This window comes from Oryza glaberrima, chromosome 3 (assembly GCF_000147395.1).
Source record: "Oryza glaberrima chromosome 3, OglaRS2, whole genome shotgun sequence".
NCBI lineage: Eukaryota > Viridiplantae > Streptophyta > Magnoliopsida > Poales > Poaceae > Oryza > Oryza glaberrima.
Genome location: NC_068328.1, coordinates 22,061,307 through 22,080,736, shown reverse-complemented (window position 1 = coordinate 22,080,736; position 19,430 = coordinate 22,061,307). Strand labels below are relative to the sequence as shown.

Here is a 19,430-nt window from a genome sequence, read left to right as displayed (position 1 = left end):
TAGACCATAGTTGGCCTATCGTCGGAAGTACTCGCACAACGGACATTATATAAAAAACATGCTCTAGGTAAACATAATAAATTATTGATCTGACAATGCTGCATGACCTGGATAGATACGATAAATTGCATATAAAATATTGCGTACCTGTGTAGATATATGCCGGATATATCTATGGAATTAGTAGATTGATTAAATTAATTAATCTACTAATTACCTTAACTAGCCTTAGTAGCCGTTGAATTGTCTTCGGTGCATGTATATGACGGCAAACCAATGCATGCCTGGGCATGTATTGAGTCTGTGCATATGCATGTGCACATGTCAGAAGCGATCAGTACATGGTGATGTCGGACAGTGGTACTCCCTCCGTCCCAAAATGTAGCTATTTCTTAGCACAGTGTCTTGTCCCAAAATGAAGCTATTTCTTCACCTACCTCCTCGTCTCAACCAATCACAACCATTCTTCTTCACCTACTTTCTCTTTTCAACCAATCACACACTTTCTCCAATCATTCTCACCTACTTTCTTAATACCCGTGCCAACCTCAAAATGGCTTTATTTTGAGACGGAGGAAGTATATCCGGCCTGTTACTCCGAGTCTGACCAAAACCGCACTTAAACCCGATGAGTGTAGTAGTCGGTTTCGGTCTCTAGAGGTGTCGGCGTCTTGTACCCTTCCGGCATCATCCTCAAGATCGTCAATGGTCGGAAATACCGTACAGATGCCCTCCGCAGCGGCGGCGTCATCTTTGAAGGTTGGATGATCTCAACAGATCAAAATTGTTGACGTTGATGGTTCCGATCTCATCGGGGGACGTACTCCGGTTGGGTTAGATCTCCTCATAGCCGAAGTCGTCGAGTAGCTTGTTGTCGGAGAGTCCATCTTCTTAAACCCATCTCGTTGAAATCCTAGAGCACCAAAATCCCCCTACCTGGCGCGCCACTGTCGATGCTTGATGTCTCGACTACGGTATTTGGACAATATGGGGATCGTTGGTGCTAGGATATATGCGAGACTGAGGTAAAAGAGATGGGGACATGGATTTTTATACAGGTTCGGGTCCCTGAGCAGTCAGGTAATAGCCCTACATCCTGTTGGCCGGAGCCGATGTTGCTTTTTATTCACCATAATCACACCAGTACAATATGTGGGGTAGCCTATCTAACTGTTGTCGACATGGCGGTCTGAAGGTCTGACTTGTAGTCGACAACAGGGTAGCCTTCCTCCTCGAATCCGTGTCCGGCGAGATCAGAGATAGCGCTTTCGTATCTCATGACATTATCCGGAGACACCGTAGGGGAATAGCCATGCCTATCCCTGAAATCGATATCCGGCGGCGTGTCTTGGCGTATGTAAGCTTGTATGTTGTGTCTTCTAGTGGGCGTGCGTTGATTGTCATGGGTGTCTTCCATGGTCCCCCTCCCCTCTCCTCCTAGGGGATCTTGTATTTATATCCATAGGTGTCCCCTTGTCCAAGTAGAACTAGGGAAACCAATATGGATACAATCCGAGTAGTCCTTGTCGTTTCCATGTAGAACTCTGGTTGTCTTTCCTTATCCGGAACTCCCTCGAGGCCAGTTTCCGTATAAGACATAGTATGTGGTGGATCCTGCCGAAATTTAGTCAACTACTATTAGGTATGTGGTATCCATAACCCTGACAATATCACTTTTCAATAAATATTTTTATAGAAACAAGAAGTCAAAGTTGTGTTTTGGAGACTGTGTCGCTGTCCAAAATGACTTCCTTTACGAGTACGGAGGGAGTACGAATGGTTGAGACTTGATCTGTTTAGGCGACGTAAAGGAATAATTTTCTCTCAATTATCACCTCCTACCAAGTATTCCCTTGGTCTTAGAAAATTTTCAATCATAACTACGAATCTAGGCACCCACGTGTTCATATCCGTACCAGTTAGGATTGAGTTTTTTATGGGACAGAAGGTGTGTATATTGAATAGGAGGAAGTTTCTCCCTCAATTCACCATTCTCATCCCATAAAAACTACTTCCTCCGTTTCACAATGTAAGACTTTTTAGCATGAATCTATATGAATGTGGACAATGCTAGAATGGCTTACAATATGAAACGGAGGGAATACCATTGTCGGCGGGGATATCCGTAGACCGTACTGTTATAAAACCAGTCCCGAAATCTACATCGGTAGCTAAACGCGGAAGAAAACATCATAGGAGATCCAAACATGATGACGACACCGAGACACGATATTTGGTAACGGAGTTCAGCCGTAGTATACATCTCTGGGGCACTTATTACGGGCGCTCCTCCCCGATCCATCATATATGGCGTATGAGAGTTACAACGACTCACGGCCGGACGTTGCCGGCAGCCGCTCCCTCTCGCTATGCTAAGTCGTCATGCAGTTACAACAGGCATGTCCCTCTATTTATGAGAGATCCTAGGATAGAGTCCAACTCATACTCTAATCCTAATGCCTATTACAACTCTAAGTTCTAAACTGTAACCAATTATGTACACATATTCGACACAAACTCTAACAAACTCCACCTTGACGAATATGCCACGCCAACTTGAATCTGTTACTTGCTTGAACCTCCGTGTACCAAGACTTGAGTTGGTTCTTCCATCGCTCACGCCGAGCCGCCCGACGAGCCTACGCTAGGCTCGCCGCCTTTAGGATTGTGAACATCAACACCGGTATATCCATCTTCCATGACTCCACCTGCAACATCACTCCCTTATAACTTGTACAAAACATGAGCTTGTCCTCTCACCAGTCATAACAGTCTTGCTATCCTTCATGATATTCGTGGTCTTCCTATCAGAATCCACCTGATACAACCAACCTGTCTCATGTAGGCTCCCAAGTGAAATCAAACTCTTCCTTAGTCCCGGCACATGTCTCACATCCGAAAGTAGCATCTCGTTTCCATCATACATCTTGAACTTAACATCGCCCACTCCAACAACACGATAACTCGTGTCGTTGCCCTAGTAAACAACACCAAAATCACCATATTTGTATGATGAGAACCACTCCCGCTTCGATGTCACATGATAGGAACTAGCTGAGTCTAACATCCACGCTTCTTCAGACTTCTCGTCAGACACTGTGAGAATCTCATGACTACTGCTATCTAAATCATCACCATGAGCTGCTAAACTTGCAATCGCACTTTTCCTCTTGTTCAGTAACGGGCAATTCCTCCTTATATGTCCAAACTCATGACACTTATAGCAACGTGCCCCCTTCTCCTTGCTCTTCGACACCCCCGCTTCATGATCATGCTTTGCCTTGACCATTAATATTAAGTCACTTGGTTGACTACAATTATCAAAACCACTCGGTTGGTTAGATTATTTACTCCTTGACTATATGTTTAGTTTATTCAACTAACCACATAGTTGGGGGCTACACCTATTAGGTGCATCTAGTCGATGCACCTAAGTTTACATTTAATTATTTTTCAGCCCTCCACAGTCTTCAGATTTGGTAAAAGTACTCGGGAGACCATGGCGAAGATGATTGAAGCACTCGGCTTTGGAGTAATCTAGTTCGAGAGAAAATTATCTTTTCAACTATGAAGGGCTCGGGGGCTACTGTGAAGATTATGGGTACCCCATACCCACACGGCATGGTTATCCGACTAGTTATAGGGGATAACTTATATCTATGAAAAATATACAAATTATGACTTAGGTATTACATTTCCTTGTATATTACGGAATGACCTAAAGTCCTGGTTTGATAATATTATTAAGTAGATTTAGGAAACCGATACCGTATTGGTTAAGGTTTCTATCTTGTAATCCTACCCTCCATCCTATATATGACGGATAGGAGGTCTTCTAGAGCAGAGGATTCATATAGTCAGATCAATACTACACTCGGTGGATTCAAATCTCCAAACAGGAGTAGGGTATTACCTCTCATTGAGAGTACCTGAACCTGTTTAAATTCTTTGTCTCTGTATTCATCCACTTTTAGGTATCGTGTACTACCTTTTTATTATTGCCGAATTCTTGTTTCGACAGAACACTCAAAGATCCTCCGCCAATCAGTTACCATGAAAAAAAAAGAAACAGTGAAAGGAAAAATCTGCACAAGACCAAACGAGTGGATCAGAGTAACACGACATCACCCAAACCTTTTTCTCGTGTCATCATGTTGAGCGTTGCGGCTACAGAAGAGCTCGGATAAGGGATAGGCCAGCCCGTGAAGGAAGAGAGAGGCCTACCAGAGAGGGTGTCCTAATCTTTTGCTGTCGTCAGTCCCAGACACCAACGGCCCATTTGGTTGGAGAAAGTTTTTAAGGAGGGATTGGGAGTTTAGAGGGACGAGGCTATTAAGTGTTTTGTTTGGTTAGGAGACATGGGAATTTTGGTGGGATGGGGATGGGAAATCAAGGAAAGAACTCCCTACTTTTCAATACCTGGGTAGGGGCAGGTAATTGGGAGGGAATTCCTCCTTTAATTTATTTAAGCAAATCTCAGCCATCCGTTTTTATTAATGACCTAATCTCCAACTAAACTCCCTATCAATTCCATCACCTCTACCAAACAAGATATTGGTATAAAAAAATCAAATTCCCATCTTAATCTCATCATCGATTCCCTCGTGTAAACTCCCAATCCCCTTCCCTCGAGATACCAAACAAGCCGCAAATCCGGCTGCAAGACCTCCTGGAGGCAAATCTATGGCGACGGTGGCATGGGGAACGATGCGGCGACAGCAGGGTGGACGGTGGAGGCGCGAGAGAAGCATCGTGATGAGTCGGCGCCATGGCTGTAGCTATGCTCTCCGAGTCTCGGTTCCCTCCCCTGACGATAATGATGGGTCTAGGTGAGGATTCAAACTTTCCGTGTTGGAAATATGGTCACAATTTGATATATTTTAATCCAAAATATTAAGACAATAAGTATGATATTTGTAGGGAGTAAACTAGTGATCAATAAACGTAAACCTGGGATCATGCTTAGTAAAGGATAAGCATAGATATTCATCTCAATAGAATACAATGAAACCATTGCTCCTAACAGTAGCATATGAAAAAAAGAACATAAACACGATGAAAGCAGTGTTATACCCTGAGAATGGCCCTCCACTGATGTTTGAGGCAGAATTGCCTCCGTTGGTGCCGTCTCCAGGTGCACTGCCGTTGGCATTGTCCGTTGACATGGTCGCTGAACAACCGAAGCAGAAGACGATGTTTACGCCGACAAATAGAGGAAGAAACATGAGTAGTCGTGCGGAAGCACTCCTCAAAAACCTGATCACCCGCCTGCCCGTGCAGGTACTCAGGCGAAGGTGTGGTTAACCAAATCGACCAGATCGAGAGCAGGAGGGGAAGGGGAAGAGAATCAATCCTGATCGCTTCTGCTTCCATTACTGTAGTAACAACGTAATCAATCATCTACCCGTGCAGGTACTCAGGCGAAGGTGTGGTTAACCAAATCGACCAGATCGAGAGCAGGAGGGGAAGGGGAAGAGAATCAATCCCGATCGCTAAGAATCAATCTCGGTCACTTTTGCTTCCGTTACTGTAGTAACAACGTAATCAATCAAGGAATTGATTCGTCCGTTACAGAAATAATCGTAGGTGGATTAAATTCCCAACCATTGCAAAACTTAAGAGAGCAGCGGCCGCTCGCCTTGCCACGCCCTCAGCCTCGCTCGGCGCGTGTTGCTGTCTGACCCCCACCTCAACCGGTCAACAGGGAATCTCCAATAACTCATTTTTTAAGTTGAGATACTCCACTTTTAATCTCTAAGGTGGTATTATTGTCTCTAACATTTCTTGTGGGCCCTTGAGATTTTAATTGAATTAAATTGGGCCTAGCCATTTATTCCAACATTCCGGCGATAATGACGGCCGCCACCTCGCTGCTCGTCCGCTCCTCCCGTCCGCCGTACAGAGAGATGGTGAGGAATATGATAAGGGAGGGTGAAAGGAAGAAGATGAATCTGACGGGTGGGTCCCACATGCAAATGATGAAGAAGATAGAAAACATGATGGCGATGGCATAGTTACAATTTTATAAAATTTGAGTGGCACGACTATAAATAGACGAATTGTAATGACATTTATCTGAATATGCATATTTATAATGGCACATATCAAATTAACCCTTAAATTTTAGTACCTACATTATAACTTTTGTAGTACGAAGCTCTATAAGATAATCATGATGGAAACAATTGATTACGTACTTGTGGAGGAGATATGCGAGATAGAAATATGCTTGTAGCTTGTATGCTGCATACAAGAGATATGGCAATTACATATTACCTTCTGTCAGGGTTACGGATAAGGTATACCCTCTATCCTTGGATGTACGTTGAATACCGATACGGTATACCCGCGCGTATACGGATAGTTTCCGTATACGTTAAGGAAATCTATCACGTGATAGAGACGGAATCTACGGATGGAAGGAGTTCTACTCAGATGAGACTGGGTCTATACCATATCGTGAGGGGTTCGATATCTCCGAGTCCTACTTGGAGATCAACTGACCCGCGGTATATAAGGGACCCCCTGGGCAGGACCTAAGGCATCGAATATTACTGCCAACACACCCACCACAGTCTAGGGAGTTGGAGCGTGCAGGAGCCAAGTCGCCGTGAGATCTAGTTGGACCAACTTGACTACGGTCTTGTCGGTATCATTGAGTTCTGCTATTCCCAGTGTAATCTGTGGTTTCCATCATATAATCCCATATCCACTGGATTAGGGCTATTACCTACCAAGGGGCCTGAACCAGTATAATCCTTGTCTTTTTTTGCTTGATGTCGTACTACGTAGATCCTGGTACCAACGGACCCCAATACCCTCTATATCCGGTCTACGGGTATCCACTGTTGACAGTGGCGTGCCAAGTAGGGAGACTTGGTGCTCAAGGTTCTACTACTATGATTTCAAGCCTTCTCGACGACAACGTCAACACCGGCATCGACCAAGAAGTTTCAACTTCGACGATGCTGATGTGGACTCAAGTCGGTGAAATCATCTTCCCGGTCTACACCACAATGCCGATCTCGACTGGCGTAGCAATTATCGGTAGTGAGAACAGCGTGATTACGACCCCGGTCGACTCCATGTCGAAAGATCTTCGCGCAGAAGCGGAGAACGGAACATCGACAATATCCAAACCTGAGAAGGATCCTAATGCGGCCAAATCTTGTCCTACCCACAAGAAGCACGAGCCTACAAGGACAACTTCCGGGGCGACTAAAGCTTGGTGTCCACTCCATAGGACTAGCAAGCACACCTTGCAAGCTTGCTCGGTTTTCCTCAGCGTACAAGCTGAAATCCGTGCCTGCAAAGAGCGTGGAATTCAACGTATTTCTCCAACTCGTGATGTCTATTGTCCTATCCATAAGGCAAAGACTCATGACCTCTCAAGCTGCAAGGTCCTTCTCAGCGCCATGAAGGCGTCACCCCCTAAGGTCCAGCAATCACAAATCTCTCCTAGAGATACGGACAAGGAACAAGGTGCGGCGACTACTTTAGATCGATTCGTCGTGGTAATCGATATCGATCCCCACGAGCCATCTGTCCTACAACTACTCGAAGATCTGGCCTCATCATCGACAAGTACACCACGCGACGTGTACGCTATCGATGGAACCAGCACATCTAGAGGCGGCAACACGGGAATGGAGGATCAATCGGTTACGCCGACGCCGGCCCAACATATCAGAACCCTCAATGCGATATTGAGCAAAAGCCCCTTCGATCCCGTCCTGAACGCTGATCTCGATCAATGGGTAGAACGACTATGGGAATCAGTGGCTAACCTTAGTAACGCATTCGCAGAGGCCGCCGCGAGGGCGCCACCAGAACAAACGCCGACCGGCGACGCTAATGGGGAACAGCCTGATCAGCGGACGCCACTGCGTCAAGCTACCCCTCCACTTTGCGGCACCAGTGATCTCCGCAACCATCTAAATGGCCGCCGAGAAGCGCGACTCACTCAAGATAATGAAAACCATTCCCGACATCGCGTCTCTTCGTGACATCGTGAGAACGGCAAACAAGGAGGACGTCCGAGCGAGAACCGAGACCGTGATGATCGCCACAACCGCCGCGAACATACTAATCGCGAGCAGCGGGTGCCGGGCGATACCAGTCGAGGTCGACGCCGTGACAATGACGACGACGAAGATCGACGCCGGGACAACAACGATGGGCGACAGCAAGGCTCACGAACCCGAGCGTCGTCCTCGAAACCACGCCCCGGAACCAAGTGACTCATCATTATCATCATCATCTTCGTCATCTTCATCGGACAGACATCCGCGACGAGCGTATGATCGCCGACAACCTACTGCCCCTGGCAGCGGGTGCAGGGCTTTCACTCGTACTCTGCGAGATGTTTGATGGCCTGAGAAGTTTCGACCGGGAGCAATAGAGAAATACGACGGAAGCACCGACCCTGAAGAATTTCTTCATGTCTATTCCACAGTACTCTATGTTGCCGGAGCAGACGACAACGCATTGGCGAACTACTTGCCGGCTGTGTTGAAGGGATCTGCACGTTCATGGCTGATTCACCTTCCGCCCTACTCAATTTCTTCGTGGGCAGATCTGTGGCAACAGTTCGTCACTAACTTCCAAGAAACATACAAGCGCCACGCGATCGAGGACAACCTACATGCGTTGACGCAGAATCCGGGCGAGTCATTGAGGGACTATATTCGGCGCTTTAATGAGTGCAAAAATACGATCCCCGAAATCACCGATGCTTCTGTAATCCGCGCTTTCAAGTCTGGCGTCAATTAAATATGATTGATTTTTTTCCATAAATGGTCAAAGTTAAAAATATTTGACTTATCAATGTGCTCAAAATGCTTATATTTTAGAATGGGGGAGTAGGAATTTTGGAGGCAATCCTACAATCAAAGCTCATGATGGAACAAGAATTCCTACGTACGGTTTCTCAAATCTCAATCATATGCTGTAAAATTTCTTGTGTTCTTTGAACAATTGTTTAGGAGCTGTTTAGTTCATGAAAAGAAAACTTTTGGATACCACATCGGATGTTTGACCAAATGTCAAAAGAGGTTTTTAGACACGAATGAAAAAACTAATTTCATAACTCGCCTGGAAATCGCAAGACGAATCTATTGAATCTAATTAATCTGTCATTAGCACATGAGGGTTACTGTAGCATTTATGGCTAATCATGGACTAATTAGGCTCAAAAGATTCATCTCGCGATTTCCTCCATAACTGTGCAATTAGTTTTTTTTAATCTATGGGCATGTTTAGTTCCACGCTAAAATTGAAAGTTTGACTAAAATTGAAAGTTTGAAGAAAAAAGTTGAAAGTTTATGTGCGTAAGAAAGTTTTGATGTGATGGAAAAGTTAGAAGTATAAAGAAAAAGTTGGGAACTAAACCCGGCATATATTTAATACTCCATGTATGTGTCTAAAGATTTCATATAACGTTTTTGAGAAAAAAATTTTGGGGAACTAAGACCCTGTTTAGATGTAACTAAAACTTTTAAGTCCCTATCACATCAAATGTTTGGACACTAATTATAAATATTAAATATAGACTATTAGTAAAAACCCATCCATAATCTTGGACTAATTCATGATACGAATCTATTGAGCCTAATTAATCCATGATTAGTCTATGTGATGATACAGTAAACATTCTTTGATTATGGATTAATTAGGCTTAAAAAATTTATCTCGCGAATTAGTTTTCATTTATGTAATTAGTTTTGTAAGTAGTCTATATTTAATAATCTAAATTAGTATCTAAATATAGGGACTAAAGTTAAGTCACTGAATCTAAACACCACCTAAACCATATATTAGTTATCAAAGGAACTCTCCGAAGAAATTTGCTCTTCAAATATTGCACTGGCTACTTGACCAGGTGATCCGTGTGTTGACCAATAGCACACACTAGCCCACTACGGAGGTAGTAGCTTTTAAGTTGGCACTTGTGTACATCACATCGCTGCAGTTTGAAGGATTTTGGAGATTGCGCATGCAAAAGTTGACTAGCAGTAATGTATACTCTATCCGTCTTAGAAAAATAAACCGTGGGTAGTATAACGACATGCGGGTTTATCCTTTGTTTAGAACAAACTATTTCTCCAGGTCTATAGTATTAGTAGAAAATATCTCATTCGGTTTTAAATTCTCATATTCTAAGATGAATGAAGAACTCTCTACATAAAAAAAATAAGCAACCTACAAGAGATGTAACGAATCTAGACGATCATTTATCCCTTTCTAAATATCATATCCTTCAATAGGTTGTCTTATTTTAAATGGAGGAAGAAGATAGCAATACTCCCTCCATTCTATAATATAAGGGATTATTTATTTTTAGGTAGTCTAAGGATAACAAGAAAATACTAGAATACCCCTATTAAATGATATTTGCTTATTGGTGAGTGGGTAGTTGATGGTTAAAATGGATAAAAATTTGAATTAGAGTTGATAGATGTAACAAGTAGTATAGTAAAATTTCTTATATCGTGAAACAACTAGATTAGATAAAATCTTTTATATCGTGGGATGGAGTAAGTATCTTGGAAGGAATGAAAGGAAAGAAAAATAAATGCTGCAATCATATCTCTTCTCGATAGCCGGTCGGTCTCCGTCGGTGATGATTACCAACAGCTAGCAAAATTTGACTTTTGGATTTAGGGGTGTTTAAAAATTAGATCCAGGGTATAAATTTGACTTTTAGAGCTAGCGAAATTTGACTTTTGGATTTAGCGAAATTAGATCCAGGATGTAAATTTCCGGTGTCACATCAGGTATTACTATATAGAATATCACACGAGGGTGTTCGGGCACTAATAAAAAACTAATTACAGAGTTCGTTAGTAAACCGCGATACGAATTTATTAAATCTAATTAATCCGTCATTAGCAAATGTTTACTGTAGCACCATATTATCAAATCATGGAGCAATTAGGCTTAAAAGATTCGTCTCGCAAATTAGTCCTAATATGTACAATTAATTATTTTTTTAGCCTACATTTAATATTTTATATAGGTGTTCAACTGTTCGATATGATAGGGTATAAAATTTGTTGCGAGGGAACTAAACCGCGGGCCTTACTTCTGTTCGTACTAGTATGTGTAAACAGCAAGTAGCAAAATTTGACTTTTGGATTTGCCTTCATTCGTACTGGTACATGCATTCGCATCTTCTTCGCCTTCTGCTCCGATCTTTGGGAGAAGGAACTAGACCTGTTTAGATGGGAGTAAAACTAATGGGAGTAAAATTTTAGTCCCTATTATATCGAATGTTTGGACACTAATTATAAATATTAAACGTAAACTATTAATAAAAGTCATCCATAATCTTGGACTAATTCGCGAGATGAATCTATTGAGCCTAATTAATACATGATTAGCTTATGTGATGTTACAGTAAACATTCTCTAATTATGGATTAATTAGGCTTAAAAAAATTATCTCGCTTTCATTTATGTAATTAGTTTTATAAGTAATGTATATTTAATATTCTAAATTAGTGTCTAAATATAGAGACTAAAGTTAAGTCCTTGATCCAAACACCATCATAGGTACTAGACGTAAGGGCTAGTAGTACTATACATAGGAGTAGTACACATGTACTACTACGATCTGTTTGCCTCTTCCCACATCCTGCCATTCATCCTAGTAAGCACGAGAACGAGGTCGAGCACGTACGGGAAATATCCATGGCGAGTTGCTTTAGAGGCGGCTTTCGCCCGGAAAAGCAGCGGACGAAGGCCACCAGCGGCGGCGACGACGACGACAACGACGGGGGCGGACAGCTGACGGCCATCCTCAACAGCCTGGTACAGAAGGCATCTGACAAATTTCTTAGAGGTTTCATGGGTGTCCTCACGATCGCCCGCGAGTACTCCACCCTGTGCGAAAGTCTGCAGATGCTCCGACAAGCGGCTGAATCCGCTGGAAGAACTGGTATGCATGCACCCCTTCTGGTTCTTTGATTTGTTGGGAAAAAATAGAAATTTCAGAGAATTTTAGTGCTATAAAAGAATTTTCTACGAGGAGTTTTAAAACAAAGGATTATATAGATTTATATGAAATGGATAATTTTATAGCTCCAACCTCTTGAAAAAAATTTTCTTTGAGCCTATTTCTCTTATTCAATTTCTGTGTTTTTCCTATGGCTCAATCAACAATTAGGGCTCCTTTAATTTGGAGGAAAAACGTAGGGATATTGGAGGATTTCAATCTTATAGGAAAAATTTCCTATAAAACCCTTTGAAACAAGATTAAGTCCCATTATATCCTTTGAAATTATCATAGAATGGACAATACTATAAATATTTTAGAGAAAATTTAGCAAGAGCTCTAACCTCTTGGAAACTTTTCTTTGAGCTTATCTTTCTTATCTGATTCATGTGTTTCTGTGCGGCTCAATCAAATAGTTATTCTGTGATACTGTAGGCATATATTTGGTGTTGGTGGATTTTTTTTTTAGGGTGGGGGGTGTTGAGGGTTTGAGTTTACAGATGTAAACTTCATGAACCAGGTTGCCTCTGGTACTGTTGAAAAGCCAATAAGCAGGTACTCTCTCTGTGTTTTAATATGTGACACTGTTGACTTTTTATATACATTTGACTATTTATCTTATTCAATAATTTAGGTAATTATTATTTATTTTATTATGATTTGATTTATCATCAAATGTTCAATAAGCACAACTTAAATTCTTTATATTTGTATAAAAATTTTGAATAAGATGAATGGTTAAATGTTTGTCAAAAAAGTCAAGGGCATCATATGTTAAAAAAAACAGAGGGTACGGGTCTGATTGGCACAGCTCCAGCTCCAGCTCCACCCCTCCTGGAGCTGGAGCTCAGCCAAACAGTTTCAACTCCACCAAAACTGGGAGTGGAGTTGGGTGGAGCTCTCTCACAAAATGTACTAGAGTTGTGGAGCTGGGTTTAGGCAGCTCTACAACTTCACTCCAGACTCAACTTCTGGAGTTATATTTAGGACTTAGAGCTGTAACAAACATGCCCGTAGTATATGCATGCATTGAGAGAATAATATATCACTTTTTCCCCCTGGAAAATGAAAAAGAATGAAATGCAAAAAAAAAAAAAGGGCGCAGCAGCAGATTGCTGAAGTCTACTGCTACCTTCGTCCCAGAACGTACATAGCAACCTAGGACAATGCCTAGATACATTGTCTTAGAATGGAAATAGGTTGTTACATTCTAGGACGGAGGGAGTAGTTTGCAAACACACCACCTTAGTCATCATGCGAAACAGTGTCACATTATTAATATGCTATAATTAATCGGCCAACTTATTCGGCTACTCTGGATTAATAGTTCTTACAAATTACAATATGCATCTAAGGATACTCTACATCTTATTTTTAAGATGCTGTTTAGACTTCAGCGCAACATAAGATGCTAATTAATCAATTCAATTAAAAGCCTCCTGACTTGTCCTTAGTGCTTACTTCCTTGAAAGCGGCCCATTTGGGAAAAACAGCGCTTGAAACCCTATAAGAAATCTAGTATTTGAGAACAAAAGGCAAGTTTCAGAAACAAAATCTAGAAAAGAAACGAGTTATAGCCTTACTTTTTGTGTTGTTTTCTACTTGTCATTTAGGACATCACCATGATTTACAATAAACAACTTCAGCTATTTCTTTTCTAACCATAGAAGCCACTGGTATAATAATAGTAAAATAACGATTTTTATGTGCGGTTGAAAGCGATTTTCGCGTGCGGATCTTCCAACCGTCTGTAACGAAGTATTTGTAAAAATCGCTATTGTTGCGTACAGGTGGCGCATCTGGACGCAAAAATCTACGGGGTGGCTATGTCACCCGCACGCGAAAATAAAAAACCGAAAAAAATCCAAAAAAACAAAACCCTAACCCTAAAGTTGACGCCACTGCCCTCCTCGCGGTCGTCGTCATCATTGCCGTTGCAGTCTCCATCGTCGCCATCACGGTAGCCGAATCCGCCGCCTCCCCACCGTCCAAGCCCGCCCACCCGCCGGATCCAGGCGGGGGACGGCCGCTGCCACCAGATCCGGGAAAGGGGTAGCCGCCTCCGCCGGATCCGAGCGGGTGGCGGTCGTCCGCTCCTGGTCGCCGGCCGCCGAGCGCACGCTGCCGAGCCCGCCGCCAAGCCGCACGGTGCCGATGACCGCGCCCGCTGCCGAGTCGCGCGGTGCTGCCGACCGCGCTTGTCGCTGAGCTGCATGATGCCGTTGGCCACGCCCATCCTCGAGCCGCGACTGAGTGAGAGAGTGAGAGAGAGGAGACAGTGTGGGAGTGAGAGAGAGGTAAGAGAGTAAGAGAGGATAAGGATCATGATGATGGGTGAATAAGGATGAAATTTTAAAGTGTTGAGGAGGGAAAGAGGAGTAAGGATAGACTTGTAGGTAGGCCTTTAAGAGGCCCGCACGCGAAAATCGATTTTCGCGTGCAGACCTCTTAAGGGTCCGCACGTGAAAATGGGAGGCCGATTTTTGCAGGCGGACGTGAAAACGGTCCGTCTGTAATCTAAATTGCTCCTCGTCCAGGAAAATCGTTTTTTAACTAGTGTATATGAAGTTCTTTTACTTGTCATTCATAAAAATTGATGATATAATAAGATGTTCATGAAAGATCTATTAATGTCATTTTCACATGACAATTAGGAATATGAAATGCTGAAGGTATGAAATGATACATCTGAAAATGTTAAATAAATAAAAAGGTACATTAATCCCCTGTTTTATTTATCGCCTCGTAACCAATCTTTTACTTGTGTGCCCATGGCTTCTTACACAAGGGTTTTCATATTAATGCATTACATGTTTTTATTTTGTTATCTCTATTTGCTGCCTTTTTTTTCTAGTTCTTTTAAGTGACTCATCTACCTCTCTCGAGCTAGAGCTTTCACAAAATCCCAGCCATATTTTTTTTACGATTTTTCCTAAATAAAAACCTATCGCCTTCTTCCACAAATACATCCACGAAAGAGGGAAAGTAGTAACAAGACATAGTTATCCGTTCTATGTTAATATCCATGCTATCTATGTAAATGCTAGATTTTTTATTTTTATAATACTCATAAAGTTTTCTGATACTCCAAGTAAATATACACACTAGAAAATATTGCTTTTTATAATATTATTATTCTTATTTTCAGAGAGTTATTTTGATACTAAAATAATAAAAAAAACATGTTTCTTTCCTTAATATAGTGTAGTAATAGATACCATTTTCCTTAATAATTAAGATAGATATAAATGAACTTTACCACCCATGAGAAAGCAACATTAACACTCGGATAAATAGAAACAATATGACAAATTTGGTATACCATTAAAAAGTAGCAATTGCGATCTTACTGCTACTTTAAACTCCAATGGTGATTCCACCACTACTTTTTCTAACTTTGTGATTTTGCCGTCTCTGTTTTTTTAACTAATGCTTGAGCTTTATCCCCATTTTGTTGTCTCCTCTTAACAATGTCCAAAATCATATAAAAACAGGGGCAAAATTCATTTGAAGATTGTGTTTGCCCTCATCTTTTCAAATCGAATATGTGAAAATTCAAGTAAAAACCGGGCAAAAAATTCATGTCAAAATGCTTGATGTCAAACCAAGGGCAAAATCACAAAAATATTAAGAAAAGTATGTGCAAATCTGCAAGAGCATATGTTCCTTTGACACCGTTAAGATGACACGGAATGGGGGCAAGCACAAGCTTCAGTTCAAAAAAATGAGGGCAAAATCACAAAGTTAGAAAAGCAGGGGTAAAATCATCATTTGAGTTGAAAATAAGGGGGATAATGCAGTTGCCTCTCTATAAAAACCTTTTTTTTCTTCTAATTTATCTTTGAACTGACGTGCTCTCTATCTTCAAATATACCTAAAGAACATATCATGGTTTTATGAGTTTGTTGCCATTTTTCTAATATTTATTCATGGACCGATGTGCTTTTGATATTAAAATATGCCTAACTTGTGACAAGTGACAAGTCTACGATAATATGTCAAGCTAGAGTTTTTTTTTTTTTTGTACTCAATGATGTCTAATTTGGCTAACGGTCATCGTTGGCAGGACAGAACAACAAAGATATGACACTAAGATTTTCAATGGCTGAGTTGAGGTTACTCACCTTCAAAGTTGAGCATCTACTGGAGGAGTTGAGATGGGAGGCTCATCACAACAAGGCTTTGGTTGACGGGCACAGGAACAGGATGATGCGCAACATGTATATTCCATTAGTTCTTCCTCGAAGCATGAAGAGGAAGCTTAAAATGATCACCGGCCAACTTAATGCACTAGGTGCAGAGATCAATGGCTTCATCAACCACATGCCATTGGTAATGCAAAATAATATTGTGGGAAGGGTGCATGAGAAGCAAGAGATAAAGCAAAAACTATTCTGTCTGGACAGATACAAGCATGAAGGCCTCAAGGTCCTATGTGTAGTTGGCATTGAAGGAGTGGGAAAAACTGCCTTGGTTCAATTAATCTTTGATGAAGTCAATGTGAAGGAATATTTCTCATTGTGCATATGGGTGAATGTATCTCGCCAATTTGATGCAATGAGAATCACAAAACGGATTATTGAGGTTGCAACCTGTGAGCCATTGGAGACACAAATGGATCACAAGGAAGAGAAGGAGTTGCAATCCTACCTCCAGAACATTTTACATGAAAGAAGGTTTTTGCTCGTCTTAGATGATGTTTGTGATGAGAACACCAATGGCTGGGAAGAACTCAGAACCTCACTGGCATCTGGAGCATCAGGGAGCACGGTCATTGTGACGACCCGTGAACTTTGTGTTGCAAGAACCTTAGAAGCACCTGCATCTGGCATCATTGAGCTGGGACCAATGAGTGATGATGAGATATGGTCCATAATGAGGCAGCGAATGTTATGTGGCCTAGATGACAAACCCGAGCTCATCCAGGTTGGTCAATCCCTCGTGCAAAAGTGTCATGGAATTCCTCTAGCTGCTGTAACACTCGGGGATTTGCTGAGAAAGAAGGGAACCTCTAATGAATGGTCTAGTGTCATAGAAGCTGCCAATGAATGGTTGGCTCTTGCAGAAAGCGATATGCTGACCACGACGGCAGGTGTAGCCTCGGTCGCACTTCAGATGAGCTATGAGCACTTGCAACCAGACACCAAGAGGTGCTTTGCATTCTGTGCTTTATTTCCTGAAGCTTTTGAAGTGGATGGTGATATGCTGATCCAGCTGTGGATGGCTAATGATATGGTATGGTACGATACTGAAGGTATGGGGGCTTGGATGTTAGATAGGCTACAGTCAAGATCATTTCTTCAAGATGTCAGTCAACCTTACAATGGAGTAACAATCTATAAGATGCACCCTCTTGTTCATGGCATAGCAACGTCAGCTGCTGGAAAAGAGATCCGAATCCTACATCAAGGCCACCAACTTACAGAAGTGATGCCAGAGCTCCATCACTTGTCAGTGGTTGGTTCAGGGTTAGATGTTGATATGATTCTACCCAATGCACGGGGTATCCACACACTGTTGTCACAAGGAGAAGGATGTCGAATAAGTGTGTCTAATCCTGATTTTTGGAAATCCAACTCCTTGAGAGCGTTAGACCTGCATGGTCTCTTGTCCGCTAGTGTTCCATTTAGTTGCCAAGATATGAAGCATCTCAGGTACCTTGATCTGTCAAGAAGTTGGATAACGTCGCTTCCGGAGGACTTTTTCATGATCTATAACCTGCAAACTCTGAGGCTCTCCGATTGTTTTTACCTAAAGCAACTTCCAGAAAACATGAGGTTTATGGAGAATTTAAGGCACATTTATATCGATGGCTGCTTCCGATTAGAAAACATGCCGTCAAATATGGGACAATTGCAGAACCTTCAAACACTGACAACTTACATAGTGGGCAATGGTGATGGGTATGGAATTGAAGAGATCAAGAGCATGGATCTCGGTGGGCGGCTTGAAATATATAATCTGAAGAACGTGAGGGACAAATCAAAAGCCGAGGCCGCAAATTTATCTCTAAAAACAAGAATGTCCAATATGTTGTTGTGTTGGGGTATGTTTAGGGATGACGAGGTAAATGCATACAATGCTGAGGAAGTGATGGAGGCTCTTAGAACCCCTATGTGTGTACAGACACTCAAGGTTTGGCGATACCCTGGCAGCATACTTCCAATTTGGTGGCCAGGTCAAACTCTTGCTAATCTGGTTAAACTAACCATCAAAGATTGCGCAAGATGTAAGAGGCTTCCTCCTGTGCAGTATTTTCCATCACTTGAGGTCCTACATCTTGAAGGAATGGACAGTCTCACACTTTTTTGCGACAATGTATCGATGGACAACATTGAGGTCAGCTATTATCGATTCTTCTGGAGGTTGAAGAGTCTTATCCTGTGTGATATGCCAAGCTTGGAAAAGTGGCAAGAAGATGAGGTGATAGAAGTATTCACAATTCCAGTGCTTGAAGAAATGAAATTGATCAACTGTCCAAAGTTGGTGACAATTCCAAATGTTCCTATGCTCAGATGTTTTATTGTAGAAGGGCAAAACAAACAACAGTTATATTCTCTGGCACCATCGTCGTCCAAAAGTAAAGGTCCATCGTGCAGGTTAGATTAGCCTTAGGCTCCCATTTTGTAAGAAAAGTAAGTACACTATCCAAAGTAGCATTTGGAGAAACTATTTTACATTGGGGTCATGTATACTGTAATTAGAACTACTTTCTTAGCTGGACACTGTGAAGAAACCCAATAAGATTGGATCTTTCTTACAATACTAAGAGAATTTTTTTTTATCTAAGTGCAAATGCATTGACATGGATAAATAGAGGAAATTTCGAAGTCAGAAAGAAATGACTGAAGACAAGCTATGATGTTAATAAAGCGTTATGATCAACATTCTTATTCTATTCACGACAACCATTACACCAAATCTTAGCTTGGTGTAGATCATACACGTATTGTGTACTGCTACTTTTATTTCTTTATTTCAAAAGAAGGCGCCCAGCCTTGCTACGTACTCTACCTATGAGAATTAAGCTACACATATACCCATATAGTTTAGCATTTTTATCCTTTTTATCCACCCAAAAAAACTCGTTACATATGTCGTCAATATTGTGGTGGTGTTTGAATCTCAAGATGAAGATAAAGATGAAAATTAAGTGTTTTACACAAAACGAAGTGGTAATAACATGTGATTAATTAAGTTTTAATTATTACAAACTTAAAAAATGGATTGATATTATATTTTACAACAATTTTCATATAGAAAGTTTTCGCATAAAATACACTGTTTAGCAGTTTGAAAAGCGTGCCACGAGTATCTAAAACTTTATCCAACTTCTATTGGAGAAAGAACATGGCTGTATGGAGGAACCAAATCCTCTTATTTACTGTCCTTTGATTTTGAGTTTGATTTGAGTGGTTTACATGTAAGCTTCATAG

General features: G+C 41.6%; 1 protein-coding gene across 2 annotated transcripts; it reads left to right on the top strand.

Moving 5' to 3' along the window:
• Positions 1-11,630: 11,630 nt before the first annotated feature.
• On the top strand, positions 11,631-18,751 carry LOC127765550 (putative disease resistance protein RGA3). 2 transcript variants are annotated; one of them, XM_052290465.1, is made up of 2 exons: positions 11,631-11,937; positions 16,061-18,751. In XM_052290465.1, exons 1-2 carry the CDS (start codon positions 11,691-11,693, stop codon positions 18,601-18,603), a joined length of 2,790 nt encoding a protein of 929 aa, XP_052146425.1. In that variant the 5' UTR covers positions 11,631-11,690; the 3' UTR covers positions 18,604-18,751. The 2 variants fall into 2 exon arrangements, with proteins under 2 accessions (XP_052146425.1, XP_052146426.1); XM_052290466.1 differs by lacking the exon at positions 11,631-11,937 and adding an exon at positions 11,961-12,549.
• Positions 18,752-19,430: the final 679 nt, after the last annotated feature.